The sequence below is a fragment of the Tachypleus tridentatus genome, chromosome 8 (genome assembly GCF_004210375.1).
Source record: "Tachypleus tridentatus isolate NWPU-2018 chromosome 8, ASM421037v1, whole genome shotgun sequence".
NCBI classification, from domain to species: domain Eukaryota; kingdom Metazoa; phylum Arthropoda; class Merostomata; order Xiphosura; family Limulidae; genus Tachypleus; species Tachypleus tridentatus.
Window position 1 is genome coordinate 29,461,331 of NC_134832.1, and position 22,407 is coordinate 29,483,737.

Here is a 22,407-nt window from a genome sequence, read left to right on the forward strand (position 1 = left end):
TGGACTGGACTAAAAGAGCTATACAATGGGAGAAACCAGATATCATTGCCAAAGACAAGACAAAAGCCAGGCATGGAGACAGAGGATATGTAGTGTAGGATAAAGAACCAATTATAGGGTTGATGAAAAAAATGTCTAGTATTCAGGAAAGTGGAACTAGAGGGAATAATTGTAGGTGAAGTAATTGAGTGATAGGTTGAGCTGGCCAGTAGAAATTGATCAGAAGGAACTAGTACTACCTAATGAAGCAATTGGAGAGGAGGATAAACATGTTGGAATTTGTGTCCCCAGTCACAGCTGAAGGCATCTATAGCCAGAATCCAAGGACGAGAAGCCAGAGACCAAAATGGTGGTAACTGGAAAATAATGGTAGTACCAAAATTATCTCTATGAGAAACACCCCACAGACTGCAAAGCCACTGGAAAAAGGCAGGATGAAAGGAGTGATCCATTGAGTAAGCCTTGCTGGGGCAGGAAAGACAATCTGCCAAGAGGTTAAAAACACCAAGAACATGACACAATTTAACAAATGAGTTGCACAAGAACCCAATGTAGGAGATCCCATATACAAAAACAGAGGGATCTCAACTTGGTGCTGCTTTGGAACTGTCTGAATGGATCATTACCAGACAATATCTGGAAAGGGAAGAAAGTGATCCAAAACCTGATGAACGGTTAGGAGTTTAAAGATGTTGAAATGAAAAGACTGTCCTTATAGAGGCCAAAGACCTGAAGCCTCTTGGTGATTGATTCTGCACCCCAACCCAAAAAGGATGTGTCCATAAACAGATGGAAGACCAGTAAAAGAAGAGAAAGTGGTTCACCCACCAATGTGCAAATCTTGTTCAATCTCCAAAGGAGCTTATTTAAAAGGGAAATAGAAAGAGTGAGGGGCATCCAAGGGATACCAACCAAGGTTGCATTGATCAATCAGAGTCCACTTAAGAAAGTGCATATGTGTATGGATGAGGGCAATTAGTGACATCCTACAAAACCATATCCCAAAAACCAACTGAACTTCTTTTGCAAAAAGTGAAGAAGTAGACAGGGCATGGCAAACTGACAATTACATAGAACAGAGTCTGAGAGAAAAGACTGGGCCCAACTGATATGAGTATTCAAAACAATGCCCAACTGATGAGGTATTGGGTAGGACAGAGGAAGGACTTCTCCAATTTGATAAATTAGCTTATCCATGCAGCTACAAGAAGGAGCTGATGAGTAGGACTAGCCTATTCCTGTTTTGAATGGGCCACAAATACCCAGTCAACGTAAAAATAGAAATACAGCCCAGGACATAAAGTTGAAGAGTAAAGGTTCACACCACCTCACAGGAAGCATAAGGAGCCAAAATCAGCCAGAAGGGTATGGTATGAATTTGGTATACCATCCCTCAATTGACAAACCAAAAATAAGGAAAAGACCATTTTGAGATGGGAATATACAGATAGGCATTGGAAATATCCACCATGAAGGAAAAGCCCAATGAAGATTTGGGTAGGATTCCATGGTGAAATATGCAAGGTGAACAAAATGATTGCAATGGGACAGATCAATGACAGGCTTGTAGTCTTTCAGGGACAACTAAACTATAGGAATAAAATGTTGGTAAATGATGTGGAACAGGTTTGATAGTCTGTACTGCCTCTAATAAATGCTGAAAAGTTACATGATTCTAAGGAGAAAGGAAGCAAACAGGTACCTGGGACAAGAGAAATGGAGTAGAAAACTGAATTTCATGTTCCTCTGTCAAAGCTTGAAGAACCTAAACATTTAACATGAAAAAACACTACAATAAAGGCTGCAAAGGCAAGCTCCAACTGAGTCCGAATGTACCAGGTCGTCACTGCAACTGATGGCAGTGTATGATGCATCATTAAGAAAAACAACAAGCTGTGGCACTATGAGAAAGAGGGACAGGTAAGAAACTGGAAGGAAAGATAACTGGAATCAGCACCACATGTGGCTCTGAATGAGATAAGCAGGCAAACAGATGAGAAAGGAAGGTTGTTGCTTGGTAAATGTCACCCAAGACTTCAAGGGCCCTGAGACTGTATAAAGGACAATAGAACAAAACATCTTTAAAATTAAGCCACAAACAAATTCTGAAGATAAGGAGCAAGTAAATGGGTTCTAGATAAAACAGCATCATAACCCAAAAGGCCTGAGTATAAAATAATCCATGTATCTAAAGCTGAAAAGGATGAATGAGCCAATGTGGAAGTAAAAAGGAAGAGGATATTTCCAGAAAGACACAGAATTTCTGTAAATAACCTCAGACAAGAGATGGGCTGTGGAAAAGTATTACAATAGGATCTTGAGGTTAAAATGGAAACAGAAAACTTGGGGAAACCCAACCCATCAGCTGTTGTTCAAGATATGGACAGTCAGTCCTAGGAAAGGCAAACTGGTCTGAAATCTGTGGGGGATGAAGTATACTATCATCATTGGCAAATTGATCAACATAAACCCAAATGTCTGGGAATGCAGGAAACACTAAATAGAGTTGGGAAGTATAGTCATGTAATAACAAAGGAAGTAGATTACAACATATAACAGCAAGAGATTAAATATCATATACCTGAGAAATAAAGTCCAAAAACCCATGGGTTAGTTGGTTCATTGGCTATTTAGCATTTACTGGTGCAAAACAACTGGGCTATCTATGATAACCAACCAGTAAAAAGATAAAAAGTAAAATCATTAAAAAAATGTAAAAAGGAATTATGTTAAAGTGAAACAGTCTAATTTTCATATTAAAATCTGAAATAGAGTTAAAAAGACAAATGGCCCTTAACAATTTAAAAACACAACTAGGATGGACAGTATCACCATTGCCAATGACACTGTCCAATGTCAAGTGTGAACCCATGGTAAAAATATGTTAAAAATAGTGCTGTCACTCTAAATCGTAATGATAGCATGACAGTAAAATGTGGGCTATTTTCACCTGAGTTTCACACAGACCATACACTGATGCATCAGTAGCAAATAAAAGAAAGTAATGAGTTAAAAGATTGTGGCAATGCATAGCCTAGCTACAACAACTTCCTCCTTCTGATCTGTACAGAAGCAAGATGTGCAAAGAGCAACAGAAGATTTGATCTGGAAAAGCTTGTTATCATGTTGCTCACTCCAACTTGACTATCAGCTGGCACCAACTTGAATACAAGAGTGTAGTCCATGTATGAGGCAAGTGTGGCAGTAATAGTACCAGAGCAGACAGACTTATCTGCAATGTGAGTGAGCTCATTCCCATAAATACTGAAGTTGCCTGGTATCCAAAAGAACTGGATAAAAGTGGATAATAGAGAGAAATGGACCAATCAGTTTTGAATATCAATGAGAACAGGATGAGAACTAAAATGAAGTGATTCCAGGGCTAATAGAGAACTAAGCAAGTCAGTATAAATAGTACGATTTGTGTACTGCATAGCTTCTATGTGATCCAGGGTGAGAGAAATGGCATACAATTTGGTAGTGAACATAGAAACTGTAAAGAGAATTCCATGTGAAACAATCAAACCACAATAAACCAAAGCAGAGCACACAGAGCCACCTGATTTTGAACCATCCATATAAATGAAAATGAAAGTATGGTTTGAAAAATGTTTAGCAAATGAAGGCAATACTTCAAATTGATAGTATGTATCTTTTTCAGGTGACTCAAAGAAAAGTCACATTTGGGGATGGTAACTAGCCATGGTGAGATGGGCAGATCAGTGGATACAGCAATGTTATCCAAGGACAAACCCAATTCATCCAACTGCACCTCGATACAAAGGCCAAAAGGAACAATGGTAGACCATATATTCTGAAAATGCATGGCCCACTGAGGAAGGAAAACATAAACCTAGGTGGGATGCTGTAATAAGAATCAAAGTTTTGAAGCATACAGTAAAGACAGTTGCAAATGGCGAAGGTATAGAGGAAGTTCATGAAACCCAGTGTACAAACTCTGGACTGAAGAAGTGCAGAAGGCCTCTGTGCAGAGTCAAAGCCCCTGATAGTGAACAGGGCCCAAGATCTTGAAGGCTGAAGTCCTAACAGAGACATAGACCAGTGACCTATAGTCCAGTTTTGACCAAATAAGGGCACAATAGATTTTCAACATAAAACATCGATCCGTTCAGTGCCCTTGTACACTTGATACGTAGCTGACTGACGCATGGAAAAATGGTAAGTTTATAGTCAAAGATAAGCCCCAAGTACTTTGTCTCAGGAACCATGGAAAGCACAAGTTCTCCAAGGTGGAACTTGGGATCTGAGTGAATACCCTGTTGATAGCAAAAGTGCATGGAAACAGTTTTAGAGCAAGAAAAGGTAAAACCCTTTGTTGTGGTCCATTTCAGTAAGTGATTAAGGGCAGTCTGTGGCTGCTGTTTAATGAACCTCATGCTCGACTACTAACATGAAATATGGAAGTAATTGATATAGAAACTATTTGCAACTCTAGGGGGAGTTGTTCACTGATGGCATTAATCTTTATAATGAAAAGTGTAACACTCAAGACATAGCCCTGAAGAACTCCAAGTTCCTGTAGGAAAGTGTCGAACCACACAGACTTGGAATCAACAATTCATTAAAAATTGTTTAATAGAAATGCAACCTGTACGAGTGGAAGTCTCACAAGATGCCATATCTCCATGTTGTATCATAAGCTTTCTCAAGATCAAAAAATTTAAGCCTAGATTCCTTCTGGGTTTGACGTCTGACTTGCCGAGTACGTGCACAGGCCCACTGAAATGCAATGCAGTTTAAATGTGATGGATAACTACAAAAGATATCCCAAACCCATTTTTGAGCTATCCTTGCCATGTGGTAGGCAGGATTCCACCAAGGACGAAGGTACTGTGGGAAAAGTGTTGAGGTGTTAGGAATACACTGAGCAGCTGCTTGGACAATACAGTCAGTCATTGCTGCCATGCAGTCATCTATCAATGGTTTACAGATGATGGCAGGATCAAGTTCTGAGAGCAGTGAAAGAGGGACAGTTGGCCTGGTCCAACTTCCATGGAGGCACAAGGGTCTGGTGGCATCAACCATGGCCAGTCTCTCTCAAAGTGACAGGAAAATGATCACTGCCCAATGGGTTACTGTCAACTCTCCAAGAAACTTAAGAGAAAAGTAAAGGGGAGTAGATAGAAAGATCAATAGCAGTAAAAGACGAACCAGGTGCATGAAAATAACTATAAGAACCAGTACTGATTAGAGATAGGTAGTGATCCATAGAGCATAAAGGGGGCCTAAAGAGGATTAAAAAAACCTCATTACTCAATGAGGTCATCAAGGTCTTACTGATCATAGGTCTCTTCAGGAGCCAGGTAAAGAGAATAAATATTGATGGTATGACGTGAGGAAGCATGGATGGGTACATGCTTATTAACCAGCAGTGCCACCCCACCATGCACTCGTCCATCACATAACCTGTCATTTCTGTACAAAGAAAACTGCTGAAGGATGGCTGTATCAGCAGGTTCCAGAAACGTTTCCTGTAGGGAGAGACAAATAAAATGGCAAGAATTAATCAAATCCTTAATGTCATCTAGATATGAATGGAAACCCCAACAGTTCCACTGAATCAGAGTGGCCATTTTTATTTAAATGGAGGAGAACATGGTGGGAAGCCCTTCTGTTTCTCACCGTGTTTTTTTGTTTATTTAACAAAGGTCTATTGACCACCATGGATCCTGCTCTGGGTTAAGTAGGCAGGTCTCTGTCTGTGGACAAAGATTCCAGCAAATAAGGATGTGAACAAATAGTTGTTTTACTTCTCGAGGCTGCAGAAAAGGATGAACCTTAGGAAACACCTTAACCTGAAGCCAAAGAAAGTGGAACTGGACAACTACTGGAAGGAGTGGTGAAGACAGAGATGGAAGTTGACATAGATTCATCAACTCTTTTAACCATTTAGAGTAAATGTTTCTTTTCTTTTCAAACGACTCTACTAGAGGCATGGAGAGATCTGTCTGCATTCCCACTGTGGCAGTGGAACAGAGTGCAGCAGCGTATGTCTGAGATGGACTTGGGAGGAACAATAATTTCCAAGCCTCTTGGTTAGAGATATTGTTTATAGTCTTCATGCATTGTACCTCTTTCTCCTCCACTCACTTAGAGCAAAAATTAGAGTAAAATTAACACAGTGTGGTTTCAGCTTGTACTCATAGGCATCATGGTCTTTGCCACTACAATGAGCACATGTTAAAGAACCACAACATAATGTTTTTGAGTGACCAAACTGTCGACACTGGAAACATCTCAGAGGGTTGGGAATGTATGGCCGTACCTTCCAGCTCAGATAACCTGCTCTGACTGTAACAGAAGGAGATGGTTATGTAAATGTCAATATCAAAACATTAGTAGGTACCATAATTCCATCTTTTCAAGTGAAGATTCTGTGCACCACACAAATGCCTTGGCTGGAGAAACCAGCAAGGGTTTCCAACTCAGGAATGTTCTTTAAATCTTTTTCAACTATAACTCCTCTTGAAGAATTCAAAGTTGTATTGGGATTGACCTCAATGGATACATCTCCAATGGCCTTCAATTTCAAGAGGAGTTTGGCATGTTGTAGTGAAGATGTTTCCACTAAAATGTCTCCAGAGCACAACTTCTTTACTGTCATAGGGGAGCTAGCAAGTCCCTCTAATCCCTTTAGAATAAAAAAGGGAGACATATGCCCTAAGGATTTTTCTCAGATGAAGAATGGATAATTAGAAATCAAAGTATAGAATCTGACTGTACAACAGACTTATCCATGAGTGGTCATTTTGCTACAATTTGTTTTTCTTTCAATTTTTTTCATTTTTATTCTTTGATAAATGGGACTGTCCATAAGAAAGATGCTACATTTCAGTGCTCACTGACCCAACTTATCATGGAGCCCTACAAGAGAGAGCACTACAATGCTAAACAAGGACATTCCAGCAAAGCCAGGATTTTGTGAGCACTATACTTGTACACCAGTATCAGACACAATGTTGCCAACACCCATTAAGAGCATCCAACATTGGTGAAACCTTTGGGAAATTGAACAGAATCCACAAGGTGAGTATACAACAGCACACCAAAATCAGGATGAGAAAAAAGACAATCAAAGTCCTTATAAACCTGATGAATTTGGGAGAAAGAGATGCAATGTCTGGAGATAAAAACTAATCCATATAATATTCAATCTCCTGGCAAATAAATGTAAAGAAATCTACCTTCAGGTTATCAGCACCTAAAACCTGTGGTACAGCTCATGTTGATAGTGTTACACCCAAAATGGTGACACGAACTTCACAATTCATGTTGATTATTCAACAAAAGCATTTGAACTGAAGAAATTTGATCAGAATAAGGGAATGTAAAGTGAAATAATTTTTAAGATAAAAAGTGAGTATGTCTAATTTGAAAATTACTTCAAGAAAAATACAAACTCAAACACTGAACAACAACAAGAAAAAAAACCAGAAGTGCTAAAGGTTTAAGGCATGTGTAATAAACAAATTATCATATTTAGAAGCAATAATAATTGATAATATCTAATATTGTAAGTGGAGAGTCATAAATCATACTTTAACTTGCTAAGTAACAACCTACTCTCATATCATATGCAAGTGCTTGATTGCTTGTGAGTTGGCAGCTGTATCAGCTGCATAAATAAACATGGACTACCCAGATTCTCCAGATCTAGGCCATAACTATGGTCCAACATTTGAAAGTTATAATTTTCCTATACTGAAAATGTAGTTCTAATAGGTGCTAATCTTCCCTCACATAAATAGCTATTCTCATTCAGTGCTGCATTCTATATGAAAAAAGTTTCCACATGCTACAACCCTTGATGCCTCCAAATGCTTCAAATGCCAAGTAATTTTTTTGCATTAAGATTAAAATTGTTTTTTCTTCTAAAAATTTTAAATTTAATTTTGCATACCATCTAAATCCTCCTTAATATCAAACATTTTATTTCCTAGCTACTGTTTTCTCTGACCTAACCCTATATGGAATCAATTGATTTTACATACCTTGTAACCATAAAAAGAAATCACCTCTTCTTGGTTTTTTTCATTTTTAGAATAACTAGAAATTGCAACATACTACTACAACTGTTTGTCTAAAATAGTTTAAAGCATTTCAACAGTCTACATCTGTTTACATTTAATTTTTCTCTTGTATTACCCTTTGAATCTTTTGTAACTGTGCTACACTTTTTTCATATGATAGTACTAGTATACAAAATATTTTTATTTACTAAAATAATACACATAAGAATGTAGAATAACACATACATATCAAACTGTCTTATAATTTAGCTGGCTTTCTAACTAAGACAACATGGGCTTAAATTAATTCCATTAGGTGCTCGACCTGAATTCCACCAAGTTGTTTCTAACTGAAAATGAAACTGACAATACTCTACACTCAAAAATAACACAACATTATACATTATTGGATATATTAAAACATTGCCTTTCTATTGGTTACAAATGATACAGTATAAACTGTGAAAAAATTACTGTCAACTTGTGAAAGAAAAACTGTGACATGCAGACATGGCAAGTGGTTCCGTTCTTCTAAGTTATGATTATATAAACATATAAACTTGAAAAATATACACATTAGACCATGCCTACACACTATCTATATTGTAATGAGTAATTTCCATTCAATTCTGCACTTCTCAGAGTGATGGTAAATAAATAATAGAACAAAGAAACAAAGAAGAACTAGAATATGAATGTCAAAATTTTCATACTAGGAAACATCGTGTATTTATTTAAATGTTTTCTTATAAAATTAAATATTTAAATATTATATAATATTAAAATTTGAGTTAATAACTACATCTTGATGGCAAGATTTTTCATGTACACTGATAATAAAGTGGTTTAATTACATTTTAGATGTAACTCTGTCAAAAATAATGACATGCACATTTTAACCTATCCATTTCAAATTGGTTAAAATTTATAACTGACTGCAAAGCCAGATTTAGTTGTTAAAGTAAATGCTGAAAGTTGCTACCCTGCTTTTGTTCTAAAAACATTAAATAAGTCATCAACACTGGTTAAGTCATTTTGTTGTTGTTTTTTTTGTTTGTTTTAAAACCAGGCTTAAATAAATATTGTTTATACATTGTAGCATTGAAGTTAAAAGCGAGTTTTCCTCTTTTTTTTATGCCAACTTTTAAGAAACCAAAAATACTTTTCACTCTTTTCTGATGACATCTGATCTATGTTTAGTTTCATGGCTGGGGGTGCAAGTTTTTTGCAAGTAATAAGCACTGTATTTATTAAACAACTATAAATAATAATTCTTTACCTGCATGAGAAGCCAGCTGTGATGGCATGTTCCCTTTAGTATGAAGCTTTGTCCAAACTTTACTTGTAAGATTGAACTTCCATAACTGTAATGTTCAGAAGCCAAAATTATATTATTAAATTCATACTTTTAAAGAAACTAATGAACTAAATACATAACACGATAAACTAGCTAGCTATCATGGAAAATCAGTTAGGTATGGAGCTGAGTATCCATAATGCCTCAACTCCTACTATCTTTCACTGTCTTCCCAACTGTAGGAAAAAAGTTACTTTTAGACTAAAATTTCTACTGTGTGGAACTTCTAACCTCTGCCATTACAAATAGATATTAAAAGGCACTAGATGATTTTAAAGGAAACTGCAATGCTACCTTAATAGTCATTACCTTATCTCCTCCCTTTCTCTTGAAGATTTGTTTACGTATAACATGAGAAAGCTGAGACAAAGCCCAGCTACTTGGTCTTTCTGTCTCAGTATACTGAATATTTTCAAAGTTAGCTACTCACACAGCAAGAAAAACTAACAGCATCTAATGTCATAACATTTTACATATTCATGGATTCATCGTTCAAATAATTTTGTATCTATTATAAAAAGTATAAAGAACTTATTTCATTGCCAGTTTTTATATTCATTATCTTTCAGTTTATTTAGATATAATAATACATTATCCATATTTTAGAATATTCCTACTGGAAAATTTTCTACCATGTATGCATTTGCTATTTGTCAGTTATTTAAATTTGTTTCTTTAATTTGTAAGAGGTTTATTTACAGTATACGTAGTTGCTTAATTTGTTAAACAGCGATGTATTTTCCACGTGTGGCAAGATATAGCACTATGTTAAATGGATCAGGTAATTTATTTATTAACTTGTGGTATATGTGGTCATAGAACAAACAACTAATCCTTTAAATTTAAGGATTAACCTACTTAAATCTCAAAGTAACAAGGGTTTTCCTCATTTGATTGAAACAGATCACTTTAACAAACATTCATTTAATAATGTCGGAATCACTATATTGACAAAAAATATATACTGTAAATCTATTAACAGAGAAAAATATTTTATTAAAAAAAAACTCTTTATCCTCATTTATTAAACTTAGGATTTCCAAAACAAAAATGCTGAATCTTTAAATAAAAAGAATTATGTTGGAAAGTTATTACAGGTAGGTACCTGTAGCAATAAACAAAATCAACATTGGGTTAATGGTTGAAGTAGAAACAAATGGAGTTTGAAAATTTCTGTAAAAAATCTGTCAGTTTGATATAATTTAAAATAAACAATCATTTGAATTAATAGATACAAAGCTTTGACAAATATTTGTCAAAGTATATGTTAAATGTTGAATTTAAACTTGCTCATGGAAAAGTTTAATTATAGATTTAATTAAATTTAGATTAAAATGGAATCAAATACCAATAATATTTTCAGTAAAAAAAATCTTAAACAACCACGGATTTTAAGTATATTTGATAATTCGTCTCTACCTTACCAAATCCACAAGTGTTCAAAAAAATATTTTCCCATAAACTCATTTCAACTTATAATTAGTTTTAAATAAATTGCCTTGTAACTGTACTAAGTTCAAAGACTTTCAAATGTTGCTTCAAGCAACAACAACCACACTACTGAATTCTGTGTATAGACATGAAAACAATGTAATATATCATTTGACAAATTAAACTATTGGCTTTCTATCAGTTATAAATAATACAATATAAAATGGTAACTTGTAAGGAAGTTTGAAATGTGAGCTTGACAGATGGGTCTGAATCTTCAGTTAATGCTTCCAGAAACAAAAATAAGAAAACTGACTATAAAAGTTATGCTTTATCTTAGTAATACCTATATTATACTGAGCAATTTCTATTAAATTCTGTACTTCTCAAACCAGCAGTAAACAAATTAGAGAAGAGGGTAGACCGACAGAACAAATGTCACAATTCTCATATTAGGGGAGATTGCAATTTTTTTTAAGCAGTTCCTTATAAAATTAAGAACTTGAGATGTCCATTTGTGTTTAAATTTGTGCAAAGCTACACAAGGGCTATCTGCACTACCCATCCCTAATTTAGCAGTGTATGACTAGAGGGATGGCAGCTAGTCATTACCACCCACTTCAAACTCTTGGGCTACTCTTTTACCAATGAATAGTGGGATTGACTCTCACATTATAATTCCCCTATGGCTAAAAGGGTGAGCATGTTTGGTGCGACGGGATTCGAACCCATGACCCTCGGATTACAAGTCAAGTGCCTTAAACATCTGGCCATGCTGAGCCAAAACTTAAAACATCTAAAATAACAAAAGTTGATTCAATAACTACGTTTTATTGCCATGTTTATTTGTATACAATGATAATAAAGTAATTTAAACTTTGAATGTAACTAAGAGGTCATTACATGTATACTTTAACTTAAATATAGAAAGAGGCAGAGCTAATTATCTGTCTTATGCTTGTTATTCTTTCCACAGTTTCATCAATTCCAGCAGATGTTCATTCTTGCAATGTATCTTATTATCATCATTATGTCAAAATTTAGTCAAAGTTCTATTCTATTGTCATAAAGATAATCCTACTTCTGACATCAGTGTTATAATGTATTTCTTGGAAGTTTCTTTAAAATTATTTAGTTAAAAATGATGCAAAATTTACTTCCTATAACAATAATGCATTAATCAGTGAAAAACCTCAGAAAACAGAACAAACTATCAGACATCTTGATACAAAAAAAACTAGTTACATTTGTGTGCCCTTCTATCTCTCATTGCCTACTAGCAGTAATACTGTTAAACAATACCTGTATTACTCTAGAACTTGAAACAACTTCAAAGACACATGTATTGAAAATTATTCAGCTTAAAATGGCCTTGGGAGGTGTTGAAATTAATAATATTTTTGATTAATGAACTTTTATATATTTATCTACTTTGTATAATACTGTTGATTTCCAATTGATTTGATGGCCAGTGTTCTCAATGTGAAAAAAAATGTTTCAATTTTCATATTTCATCTTTTTTCTTTTGAAACTCTCATGTCTATACTTATTCAGGTTAACCTATGAAACCTTTATCACAGGATCATCACAGTATAAATACCTTGTTTTGGGGTTTTCTTTATTCCAGAAGACAAAGAAACACCAAGCAACAATAATATAAAACTACTTTAAATTGGTTACAACACTAACAATGAGCCTCTACAGATAATATTACAGAAGAATATATTTAGAATTATATACAAATATTCAAACAAAATTAAAGATAACCTAATTTCAAATGGAACTACCTATATTCCTCCAGTTGAAGAAATACTTGTAATACTAAGGACATGGAATGTGTATCACTTCATGCTCGAGATAAATTTTACTATAAATCTCTGCCTACTGGACAAGCAGTTGTTTATTCTATTACAAGAAAAAACACTTAAGATAGCTACCAATTATGAAACTATATGGGAGAGTAATAACATTTTAGGCTACTGGGTTTTTAACATTTAGGATGTTAAAACTTTAACTCTTTAAATGTGCCTGAAGTCTATCTAAAAGGTATTCTGCTGTTTCTGGCCCTTATAATGTAATTATTATTTTTCATCATTGTTTTAAGCCTTTTTTGTAATTTAAAATGTTTTCCATTTTGTGGAAAAAGAGACAGTTTTAAAAAGTTTTCTTTTGACTGAAGAATAATAGATGGAGTGATAAAATTAGATTTATTATTTTTGTTTCTTTTAATTATCATGATTTCATTATTCAGTTACATATGCTCACATTTTTTGATGAAAGAATAATAAATGAAGTCATAAAATATTACTTTTCTTTTTATTATTGTGATTTCATTATTCAGTTACATATATTCACATTTTCTTTTTCATAAATATGAATCATTCAAAAATGATAAAATTAAAATTCTTCTTTTTCTCAATCATCTCACACTACAGCAAAATAAAACAAGTTCATATCAATCACACTGAATTTTATTCATGTGCTGTAACACTGAATTTGCATTCAGTTTGATTCCTAATTCACTCAAGAACCATCACTGCATTACCCTAAATAAAATGCAATGTAGTGTATTAAAAGATGAACTTAATAAAGTTCAGTCTTATAGCACAAGAATACAAAAATGCAATGTAAGTAATGTCAAATTGCTTTAAAGCTTGTCCCAAAATGCACTAGATACCAAGAAAAATCATACAAATAATCTGAGAGATCATACTCAGACACCTTCCAGTCTCGACAATGTACCAAACACACATGGTACTCTGCTTTTTCTATGACAAAAATTCACTTCCTAAACTTTAGTATTTCTGAGAGTCATATAATAAGTCATTAAAGCACATTAATACAGGTTTTATCTGATAGGATTTCTGGAAATACCACTGCAAAGTCAATAAATATTGTGATTAAAAGGAAATAAGTTACAATAAAATACATTGCTAGGAAAAAACAAAAACAATAGTTAATGTTGCATTTATCAAAAAATACTCCCTACTGTATGGAAAAAAATCATGAGAAGAAACACACGGACTACAAAAAACAATTGCATTCAATTTTAATGTAACAGAAAAACATTAAGTATATATACAAATAACATCTCCTTACTTCTTTAAATAAAGGACTGGACTCTGCCCAGTATGGATCATCTAATAAATCTTCATCTTCTCTATGTACATGGGGATTATAACCACCAAAACAGTACATGTTACTGTTATCCGCTACTATTCTGTGTCCACTTCTTGCTTTAGGGCAAGATGAATCTATGAGTGTAAAAACCAAAAAAAATGCTTCCAGTTGCACCTTACAACATCAAAATATATACGAGTATAAACATAAAACATCTCTGATTAAACACTTTTTGTTTTGATGAAGTTTATCCTAACACACAATAGTTCACAAAGTTAAATAATTGAATACATATCAAAGATAGAAAAGTGCTAAACTTTTGTTGCTTCTTTACAAAAGGATTTTGATCATTTGATGAGTTTAGTGATTAACTGACAGGTTTTAATTATAATAAATGCATTAAGGTTAATACAATTTAAATTCTAAATGTAATTTTAATAGCAATAACCTTTGAGGTTGTAGAAGAAAAGGATCTTGGTGTTTTGGCTGAAAAATTTGTTAAGCCAGCCAAGCAGAATGCTATTTCTAGTTTTAAGACAAATAGGATATGGAATTCTATTTGCAGAAATATTGAAATATTTTCTCCCTATGTCCTATCATGCTTACCACTTCGGGACACACACAAAAAAAGATAATGTATGGACACTATCAATTCTCTTAACAACTAAATTGCACAATCAAATCTTGATTTTTTTTCAAAAGAAAATAAATTCACAGGTCTTAACCTGTCCTCATATGGCCTTCCCCTCCCAGGTATCATTCTAGTATCCTTCATTTTAATCCCTTTTTGAATAATTCAACATTCTTCTTAAGGTATGAAACCCAGAACTGAATTTAAAATACCAAATAAGACCAATATAGTGATTTATACAATAAAATAATGTCCATTATAGAGTTACTTCAAATTATTATGTAAATAAACCACTGAGACCTATTTGATCTAAAACTCAAAACAGCATATTGTTTGCATTTAGAAGACTTCTCAACTAGAATACCAAGATTCTCTAATTTCATAACATTTTTAAAGTTATTCTTATTAAAATTATACTAATAATTTAAGTTAAAGTAACTAATGTACATTACCTTATAATCCACCTGCCATTTATTTGCCCAATTTGCCAAATCTTTGTAAACCAGCAGCATCCTCATGGTCAGCAATACCCAAAATCCCAATATCATTAGTATATTTAAGCAATTTCTTGACCATTCATAAGATATGTAATTTGTAAATAATATGGTGTCCACCATATTGTCAAAATGTTTAAAAAATGAAGAGAGATTAACCAATTACATATTCAGAAAACAAGTCTTTCAAGGTTTGTTTTTGTTTTAATTTGATTCACCAAAAAAAAAGAAATGATGAAGATGTAAAGAGAAATTATGTGCTCCGTTAAGAGTTCTTCAGGTGTCACTAGTCACTCTAATACCTACTCTTTTACATAGGCTAAATTAGGATTCACTCACCTAATAAAAATGCCATTAATTCTTTGCTAATTAACACAAAACCATAATTCTATATCATATGAAATTCACTTTGTGTTTTATAAAATCTTACTATTGACTACTGTTTTATGATACAGAATTTTAATAAATGTTCTTTTCTTCCATAACACTATTAATGTTATTCTCACCAAAATTTTCACCACTTAAGCCATGATAGCCCACATACATCGGATTGGATTTATTATAATTAAAAGCTACTGCCCCTTTTTTTCACAGCTCACCAAATGATTTAACTCCTTTTACAGAGCAACAACATCCTAAACCTTAACCCTTCATTATACATTTACCCTACTTACAGAAATGGGAAAAAACCCTTCCATGGATGATAAATAGTTAATATCATCAGCAAGTTTAAACAGTTTATTGACTGCTGCTTTACCTATTTCATTGATGAAAATTAAAAAAAACAAACAAAGGTACCCAGCACTGGGCTCTGAGATACCCCACTTGTGACGAGCATCCAGCATGGACAACTTTTTTTTTTTAACAACCCTCTGATTTCTTCAGTCCAGCCACTTTTCTCTCCAATGAACCAATTTATCCCCCCACTCCCCAAAACAATCAAAAAATAATTTTTAAGAATTCTTTTATTTGGCATATTGCTAAATGCCTTTTGAAATTTGAGGTATACCAAATGCACACCCATATCTTCATTTACATAACCAGTAACCTCTTATCAGAATTTCAAAATATTAGTGAGGTAAGTCTTCCTCCAGCTGAACCATGTTGGCTATCTACCAAAATTTTAATCTTTTTCATATGATCCTTAAATGTTATCATACATTCAAAAACGTTTGGCACAACTAATTATGTCCAACACATCAACAAATTATAATTACTTAACACCTTTCTTTAAAAATGTAAATAGAAAGCACATTTTCAATCCTTTAACACATGTCTATTACTCAAGGTCTTACAAGTTAATAGTAATTATATGTGGTCCTGATATCAAATCCTCACATGGAAAAAATACATTTACTGAAACTTCTCAGTTTTAAAGCATGTTCTTTTTCTTTAATAACATCTGAATTAAGCATGTTTTTCTCACAGCAATTTTTCAAAATGGTGAATACTACTATTTAAGATGTTAAATCTTTATTAGTAACAGCTGATTAAAAATTAATAAATTTAGTAACACAAAGATCTCATAATTGTCAGAAATAAACCTTATTATCATCCTCAAAAGGCATCATTATCATACAAACAGTCTGCCTACCCTTAATTTAGGTAGTTTCTCACTGGTATTAATGTCTCTAGTAGATAGATTAACTACATATATATATATATATATATATATATTATATACATTTCTTTAACACTAAAGAATACTGTAGTAAGCAAGTTTTTCTTATAACTATACATTAAGCCATTCACAATCACAAAAAGCATACCAATTCATTCAAAAATGCAACTCTCAAACTAGTTAAAAACCACCGTGAAATTTAGGAACAATATTAATAATACATCATAAATGAATTCATACCTTGTAGACGTACTCGTTCATCAGTCTTTGTTGTAGGGAATTTTATTTTAATTTTGTATGGTTGAAAACAATAAATACGGTTCTGTATTTTACCTTCCATTTAGTATCTTTAAAACGGGAAACAAAATAAAACGAAAACAAGCAATTTCCAACAGCTATCGTAGATGCTCACTGCTATACAACAAAATCTGCACAACTGAGAAACCCTTTATTTAAGTCTCTCATTTGCTTACGCCTATTTAACTTCGCTTTGAAGTTGAAATACAAAGTCGGGTAATTTTGCTACTTCATAATATATACAGATATGAATGAATTCATGAATGAGATAAACAAATATTGAAACCAGTATGATAATAATTTTCGAATTTCCATCTAAAATCTACACACAAACTCCACATAATAATAATAATATATATAACAACAGCAATTAATAATATATAAAACTTCTAATGCAGGGAACAAGTATAACAGCGTTTTTATCGGCTAAAGTTATAAATTATAAAACAATAGGGGTTAAAGAAAAACAAACTAAAAATATACAAAGACACAGAGATGTGTTTGCTGTTAAACGTAAAGTTACACGATGTGCGATGTGTACTGTACCCATAACGGGTTTCAAAAACCGATGTTTAGCGTTTTAAGCTTTCAGACTTACCACTAAGCCATTGATAAATTAACACATACTCGAGGTGTTAATAAAGTTATTAGCAAAACCCCTTCCCTAGTAACATTGTTTTTTAAATGGTGTTTTGTAAACACAAAAGGAAGAATAGCCCACATAACCGATAATACCATTGCGAAGTAAACAACACGGATTATTACAAGAAATATGACACATTCCAACCCCTTACTTTCAATCTCGTAAGATGTAATTCAAGTGACTGTCACTGGGAGACAGGTTGGGGTTTGGTGCATGTGTTCTGACTTAATTAACAATCAGGTGCTATATGGCTGAAATAATATATTAATCCTTTCCTTTGTGTAAAGGTGGCCAAGCGTAAAGCGTGTGACTCGTAATCCGCGGGTTCGCGCCCGCGTCGCGCTAAACATGCTCGCCCTCCCTTATATACCTCGGTGTATAAGGTGACGGTCAATCCCACTATTCGTTGGTAAAAGAGTAGCCCAAGAGTTGGCGGTGGGTGGTAATGACTAGCTGCCTTCCCTCTAGTCTTACACTGCTAAATTAGGGACGGCTAGCACAGATAGCCCTCAAGTAGCTTTGTGCGAAATTCCAAAACAAACAAACAAACATTGTGTAAAGAATATGTATAATAATGTTTATCTCATAACAGCTTGTATTACTTTAGCACTGTGTAGTCCCATCTCAACAGGTGATCATTGATACTGAGACAATATGGTTTGAGTTTATTGTGTTATTTGAAATCATTTGAGAGAATTACTGGTTATTGCACTAGCACATTTTTTTGCAAACCTGAAAATGTGTTATAATGTGATTTTTTTTTGCATGTTTTGATCAAATGTGAATATGATTCTTGTTGGCTTTGCCTTGTGCAGATGTCTTAAAACGCCATTCCAGCCTTAGCAGTTTGGTAAATACACTCAGACTTTAGTAAATAAAGATTTCGTTTATTTGTTCAGTTCGGTTTGTTTTCTTTGCTGTCTGTGTTCAATGTATTCTCTGCTTAATATTTCCAAAACCTACTGTACTGCAGAAACTTTTGGCTACTTGTTGGCTATCAGTATAACTGAATATAACAGAAGAAATAAAAATGTTTTTGTTATCATTAAGTGGTCTGGAATTTGTATTATCCTTTTTACCAAATAAATCAGAAGAGCTTTTAATAATAAAAATCGTTACAACATTCATGTAAGGAGTAGGATTATTTTAGTAAACATCAAGACTCAATTTCAAGATGGAAATGAGATCGAAAACTTCTGTATAAATAATAAAATAATGAAAATAAGACCAGATAAAAAAGAATGAAAAATGTAAAGAATGTTATGAAGAAAAAAGCCAGGAATATAATAGAATGAATACAAGAATAAAACTTAAAATTTACATAAGGATTATAACATTGAAATCTAAAAAGTGTAAAAGAACACTAGTGAAATACAAAGAGGCATTAATAATAAACAGAAAAATTATAATTAATAAATTAAAGAATGACAAAAGACCATTAACGCTAGATTAAAATATTTAGAAACTGAACTGTATATGGAAGAATTAAATCAGTTACACATCTTCTTTCATCTGCTCAAGAATTCCAATGAAAAACATTATTACTTATGCAATGGAATAGAATCCATTAAGTTTTACTTATTAAAATCACTGTTGTACCAGTTGTAACTGCAGAACCTTCCTGGAATACTTCAGATATACCTTCAACTCATCAACTTATGGTGTATAACAGAGAATATAGCAATGTAATCTAACCAAAACCTCAATGAATTACAACAAAAAGGTACCATGGAAAGTATTTTATCGCGGTTCTAAACGATTGGATGTAGTAGTGATCATCAAGCTATTAATATGGATTGCATAGCCCAATACTAATTCACAAATATTATAGTGGATGAGAATTTGTGAATTAGGCTAAAGCAAAGTAGTTGTATATCTTTTAAGGAAGTTGTTCATTTGGTAATGGAAAATAATCAATTATAGTTTGTCAGGTTTTATGGAACCGTGATTCTTTACAGTAGCAGTTTGTGACTTGCTAGTAATAAATTTCAATAATAAACAAACAGCACACAGTTTACTTGTTTTAAAATTATATAATAAGGTAATAAGACAAGAGGTAAGGCAGCTAGTCATCACCATCCACCGCAAACTCTTGGGCTACTCTTTTACCAACGAATAGTGGAATTGACCGCACATTATAACGCCCCCACGGCTGAAAGGGTGAGCACATTTGGTGCGACCGGGATGCGAACCCGCTTGTCCATGTCGGGCCCATCGAAAATAGCTTATTTTAACAACATGATATATTTATTATTTTAAATTAAGCACAAAGATACACAATGGGCTATCTGTGCTCTGCCCACCACAGGTATCGAAACCCGGTTTTTAGCGTTGTAAGTCCGCAGACATACCGCTGAGCCACTGGGGGGTTTGACAATATGAATTAAATAATGTTCCCCTATTAAACTTAGAAAGATTTGTTTGTTTTGTTTTGAATTTCACGCAAAGCTACTCAAGAACTATCTGCGCTAGCCATCTCTAATATAGCAGTGTAATACTAGAGGGAAGGCAGCTAGTCATCACCACCCACCGCCAACTCTTTGGCTACTCTTTTACCAACGAATAGTGGGATTCACTGTTACATTATAGCGCCCGTAGAGCTGAAAGGGCGAACATGTTTGGTGCGACTAGAATTCGAACCCACAACCCTCAGATTAGGAGTCGAACGCCTTAGCCCATCAGGCCATACCGGGCCTCAAAACTTATAAAGAACAGTTGTGTATAACTGATAAAGTTACAGATAAAGAACTAATAGCAAAATCCCGGAATTACAGGATTGTTATATAAAAAACACTACTCGTTGGTGAAAAAGTAACCCAAGAGTTGGCGGTAGGTGGTGATGACTAGCTGCTTTCCCTCTAGTCTTATACTGCTAAATTAGGATTGCTAGCGTAGTAACCCTGAAGTAGCTTTGCGCGAAATTAAAAAAACAAACAAAAACAAACAAACGAGAATATGCTGTAATAATTCTAGCGAAAGGACTGTGTTATCATCGTGTATGAGATTTTTAGATTTAAGGCGGATATTGGATGATGAAGTATTTTTTTAGATAAATTAATTTTAAAGGAAATGTAAAGATAATAGGCGGAAAAGGGTGAATGGCTTTGGCGACAGATTCTAATTTTAATTTTATTATAATAAACGCCTGATAAATATTTGATAGCGGCATCACAAATCGTTCTTCTGCATTATTATTAAAAACTGCTTATACGATTTATCTGGCTCAATAACAGTTTGAATAATATATATATTTCTATATTTCTTTCCATAATATCAGTAACTTGAATATACGATCAGCTTGTTCTTATTGCTAGGATTACTATATTGTATATGTATGTGATACTTGTTTCAAAGCATAAATACGAGTACAAGACGTATGAGTATGGCTATTGGTATAAATAATAGTTGTGTCAAATTAAAAAAGAGATTATAAGTTGTTGAAAAAATATTTAAAAACGTACATTTATTTAAAAGTATAGATAGTAAAAAGATTGACATATTTCTTAATACTTCATTATTAACTATCACGAAACTTGTAATGGTCGCTATCGGTATCATTAGTAATGGTAGTATCAACATCATTTGAAGCTTTGTACTTTCAGTTTGAATTTGTAATTTATTGGATTGCTTCTGAAGAAACTCTAAAGTAAAACATTGAGAGTCTAATTAACTAAAAACAACAGTTTTGTATTATAAAGTCATTCATTTCTAATATTAAAATGCCTTTATTCACCAGTATGTACAACAGAGTTAAATAATAAATTAGGAATTGATATTTCTTGTACCGCTTAGATAACAAAGACAAGAGTCCGGTAGGTATAAAATTCATTATTGATGCGTTTTAGTTCATGTTATTGCTTCATTGACAACATTTACTTATAGTGAGTGCAAGGTAATACAACAGGATTATCATGATTTGGATTAAAGGTTTAATATTCTTGGGGATCAATTTAGTAGCATGATTTAAGGGAAGGATCTTGTATATTGGTGGACAATTCATTATACCCAACAATGTTAAAGACACTGAATGAAGGCTAGTTTGGAAATGTTTCTGATTGTGGTTTATCTTTATTGAAAATAATTAAGTGATTAAAAGTAGTTTTTAATTATTACTGTAATTATTTCAAATATTTAAATCTTGTGTGTGACTTATTGGTTAGTTTAAAATAATGGATTCATATGCTTAATGGTAAACCAGTTATCAAATTTCTCTAATTGCTGAGCACTAATAACTACTGTAAAACATGATTGTTTTGGAGTATTTCTTGGACAAATGAAAATATAATCAGCTTTAGCCTTGTACAGTGGATTAAGTATAAAGTAACACTTTTGTCATACCTAGATGGAAGATAATATTTGAAGATTTCATAAGCTAGAATTGACAGCAATGATTCCTGTTCGAAAAGTAGTATGTGGTATATCTGGTGGTGTAGATAGCAGTGTGGCTGCCCTTTTGTTGAAGAAAAAAGGTATGACATAACTAGGCTTGTAAGAAATATGGTAAATTATAAATTTCTAATGTTTGGTATGGAGATGGTATGGGTAGAAATATATAGAACAAAAATCATTAAGTCAAATGTATGCATATGCAGCCATTGTTCTTTTATTACTCATGTTTCAGTTATTTTCTTTAGCATTCCTTACTGATGTTGGCTTTAGTTGCTTACATCAGATTCACTCTATAAGCAAATTAGTTAGATATATACAGGGTGTTTTAAAAGTCTGTAACTATACACACTCCAAAAGATTTTATGTAATGTGTTATGTATGCTGTACTTGTAAT

At 33.3% G+C, this 22,407-nt stretch overlaps 2 protein-coding genes across 7 annotated transcripts in view; one reads left to right on the forward strand and one right to left on the reverse strand.

Moving 5' to 3' along the window:
* The window catches only part of slim (scruin like at the midline), a 45,322-nt gene extending 27,796 nt beyond the window's left edge, over positions 1 to 17,526 (reverse strand). Inside the window, exons 1-3 of one of the 2 annotated variants that reach the window (XM_076447934.1) lie at positions 16,925 to 17,526; positions 13,918 to 14,072; positions 9,310 to 9,394 (exon numbers count right to left, since the gene is read on the reverse strand). In XM_076447934.1, coding sequence (XP_076304049.1) covers positions 9,310 to 9,394; positions 13,918 to 14,072; positions 16,925 to 17,024 — 340 coding nt within the window. In that variant the 5' untranslated portion in view covers positions 17,025 to 17,526. The remainder of the gene's footprint in view (positions 1 to 9,309; positions 9,395 to 13,917; positions 14,073 to 16,924) is intronic. The other variant, XM_076447933.1, reaches the window with a different exon arrangement.
* Positions 17,527 to 20,949: 3,423 nt separating this feature from the next.
* The window catches only part of LOC143222068 (mitochondrial tRNA-specific 2-thiouridylase 1), a 40,649-nt gene continuing 39,191 nt past the window's right edge, over positions 20,950 to 22,407 (forward strand). For 2 of the 5 annotated variants that reach the window (XM_076447935.1, XM_076447939.1), the window contains exons 1-2: positions 20,960 to 21,436; positions 21,967 to 22,093. In XM_076447935.1, the coding sequence (XP_076304050.1) occupies positions 22,012 to 22,093 (82 nt within the window). In that variant the 5' untranslated portion in view covers positions 20,960 to 21,436; positions 21,967 to 22,011. Of the gene's footprint in view, positions 21,437 to 21,966; positions 22,094 to 22,407 lie in introns of all 5 variants that reach the window. The other 3 variants (XM_076447937.1, XM_076447938.1, XM_076447936.1) reach the window with 3 other exon arrangements.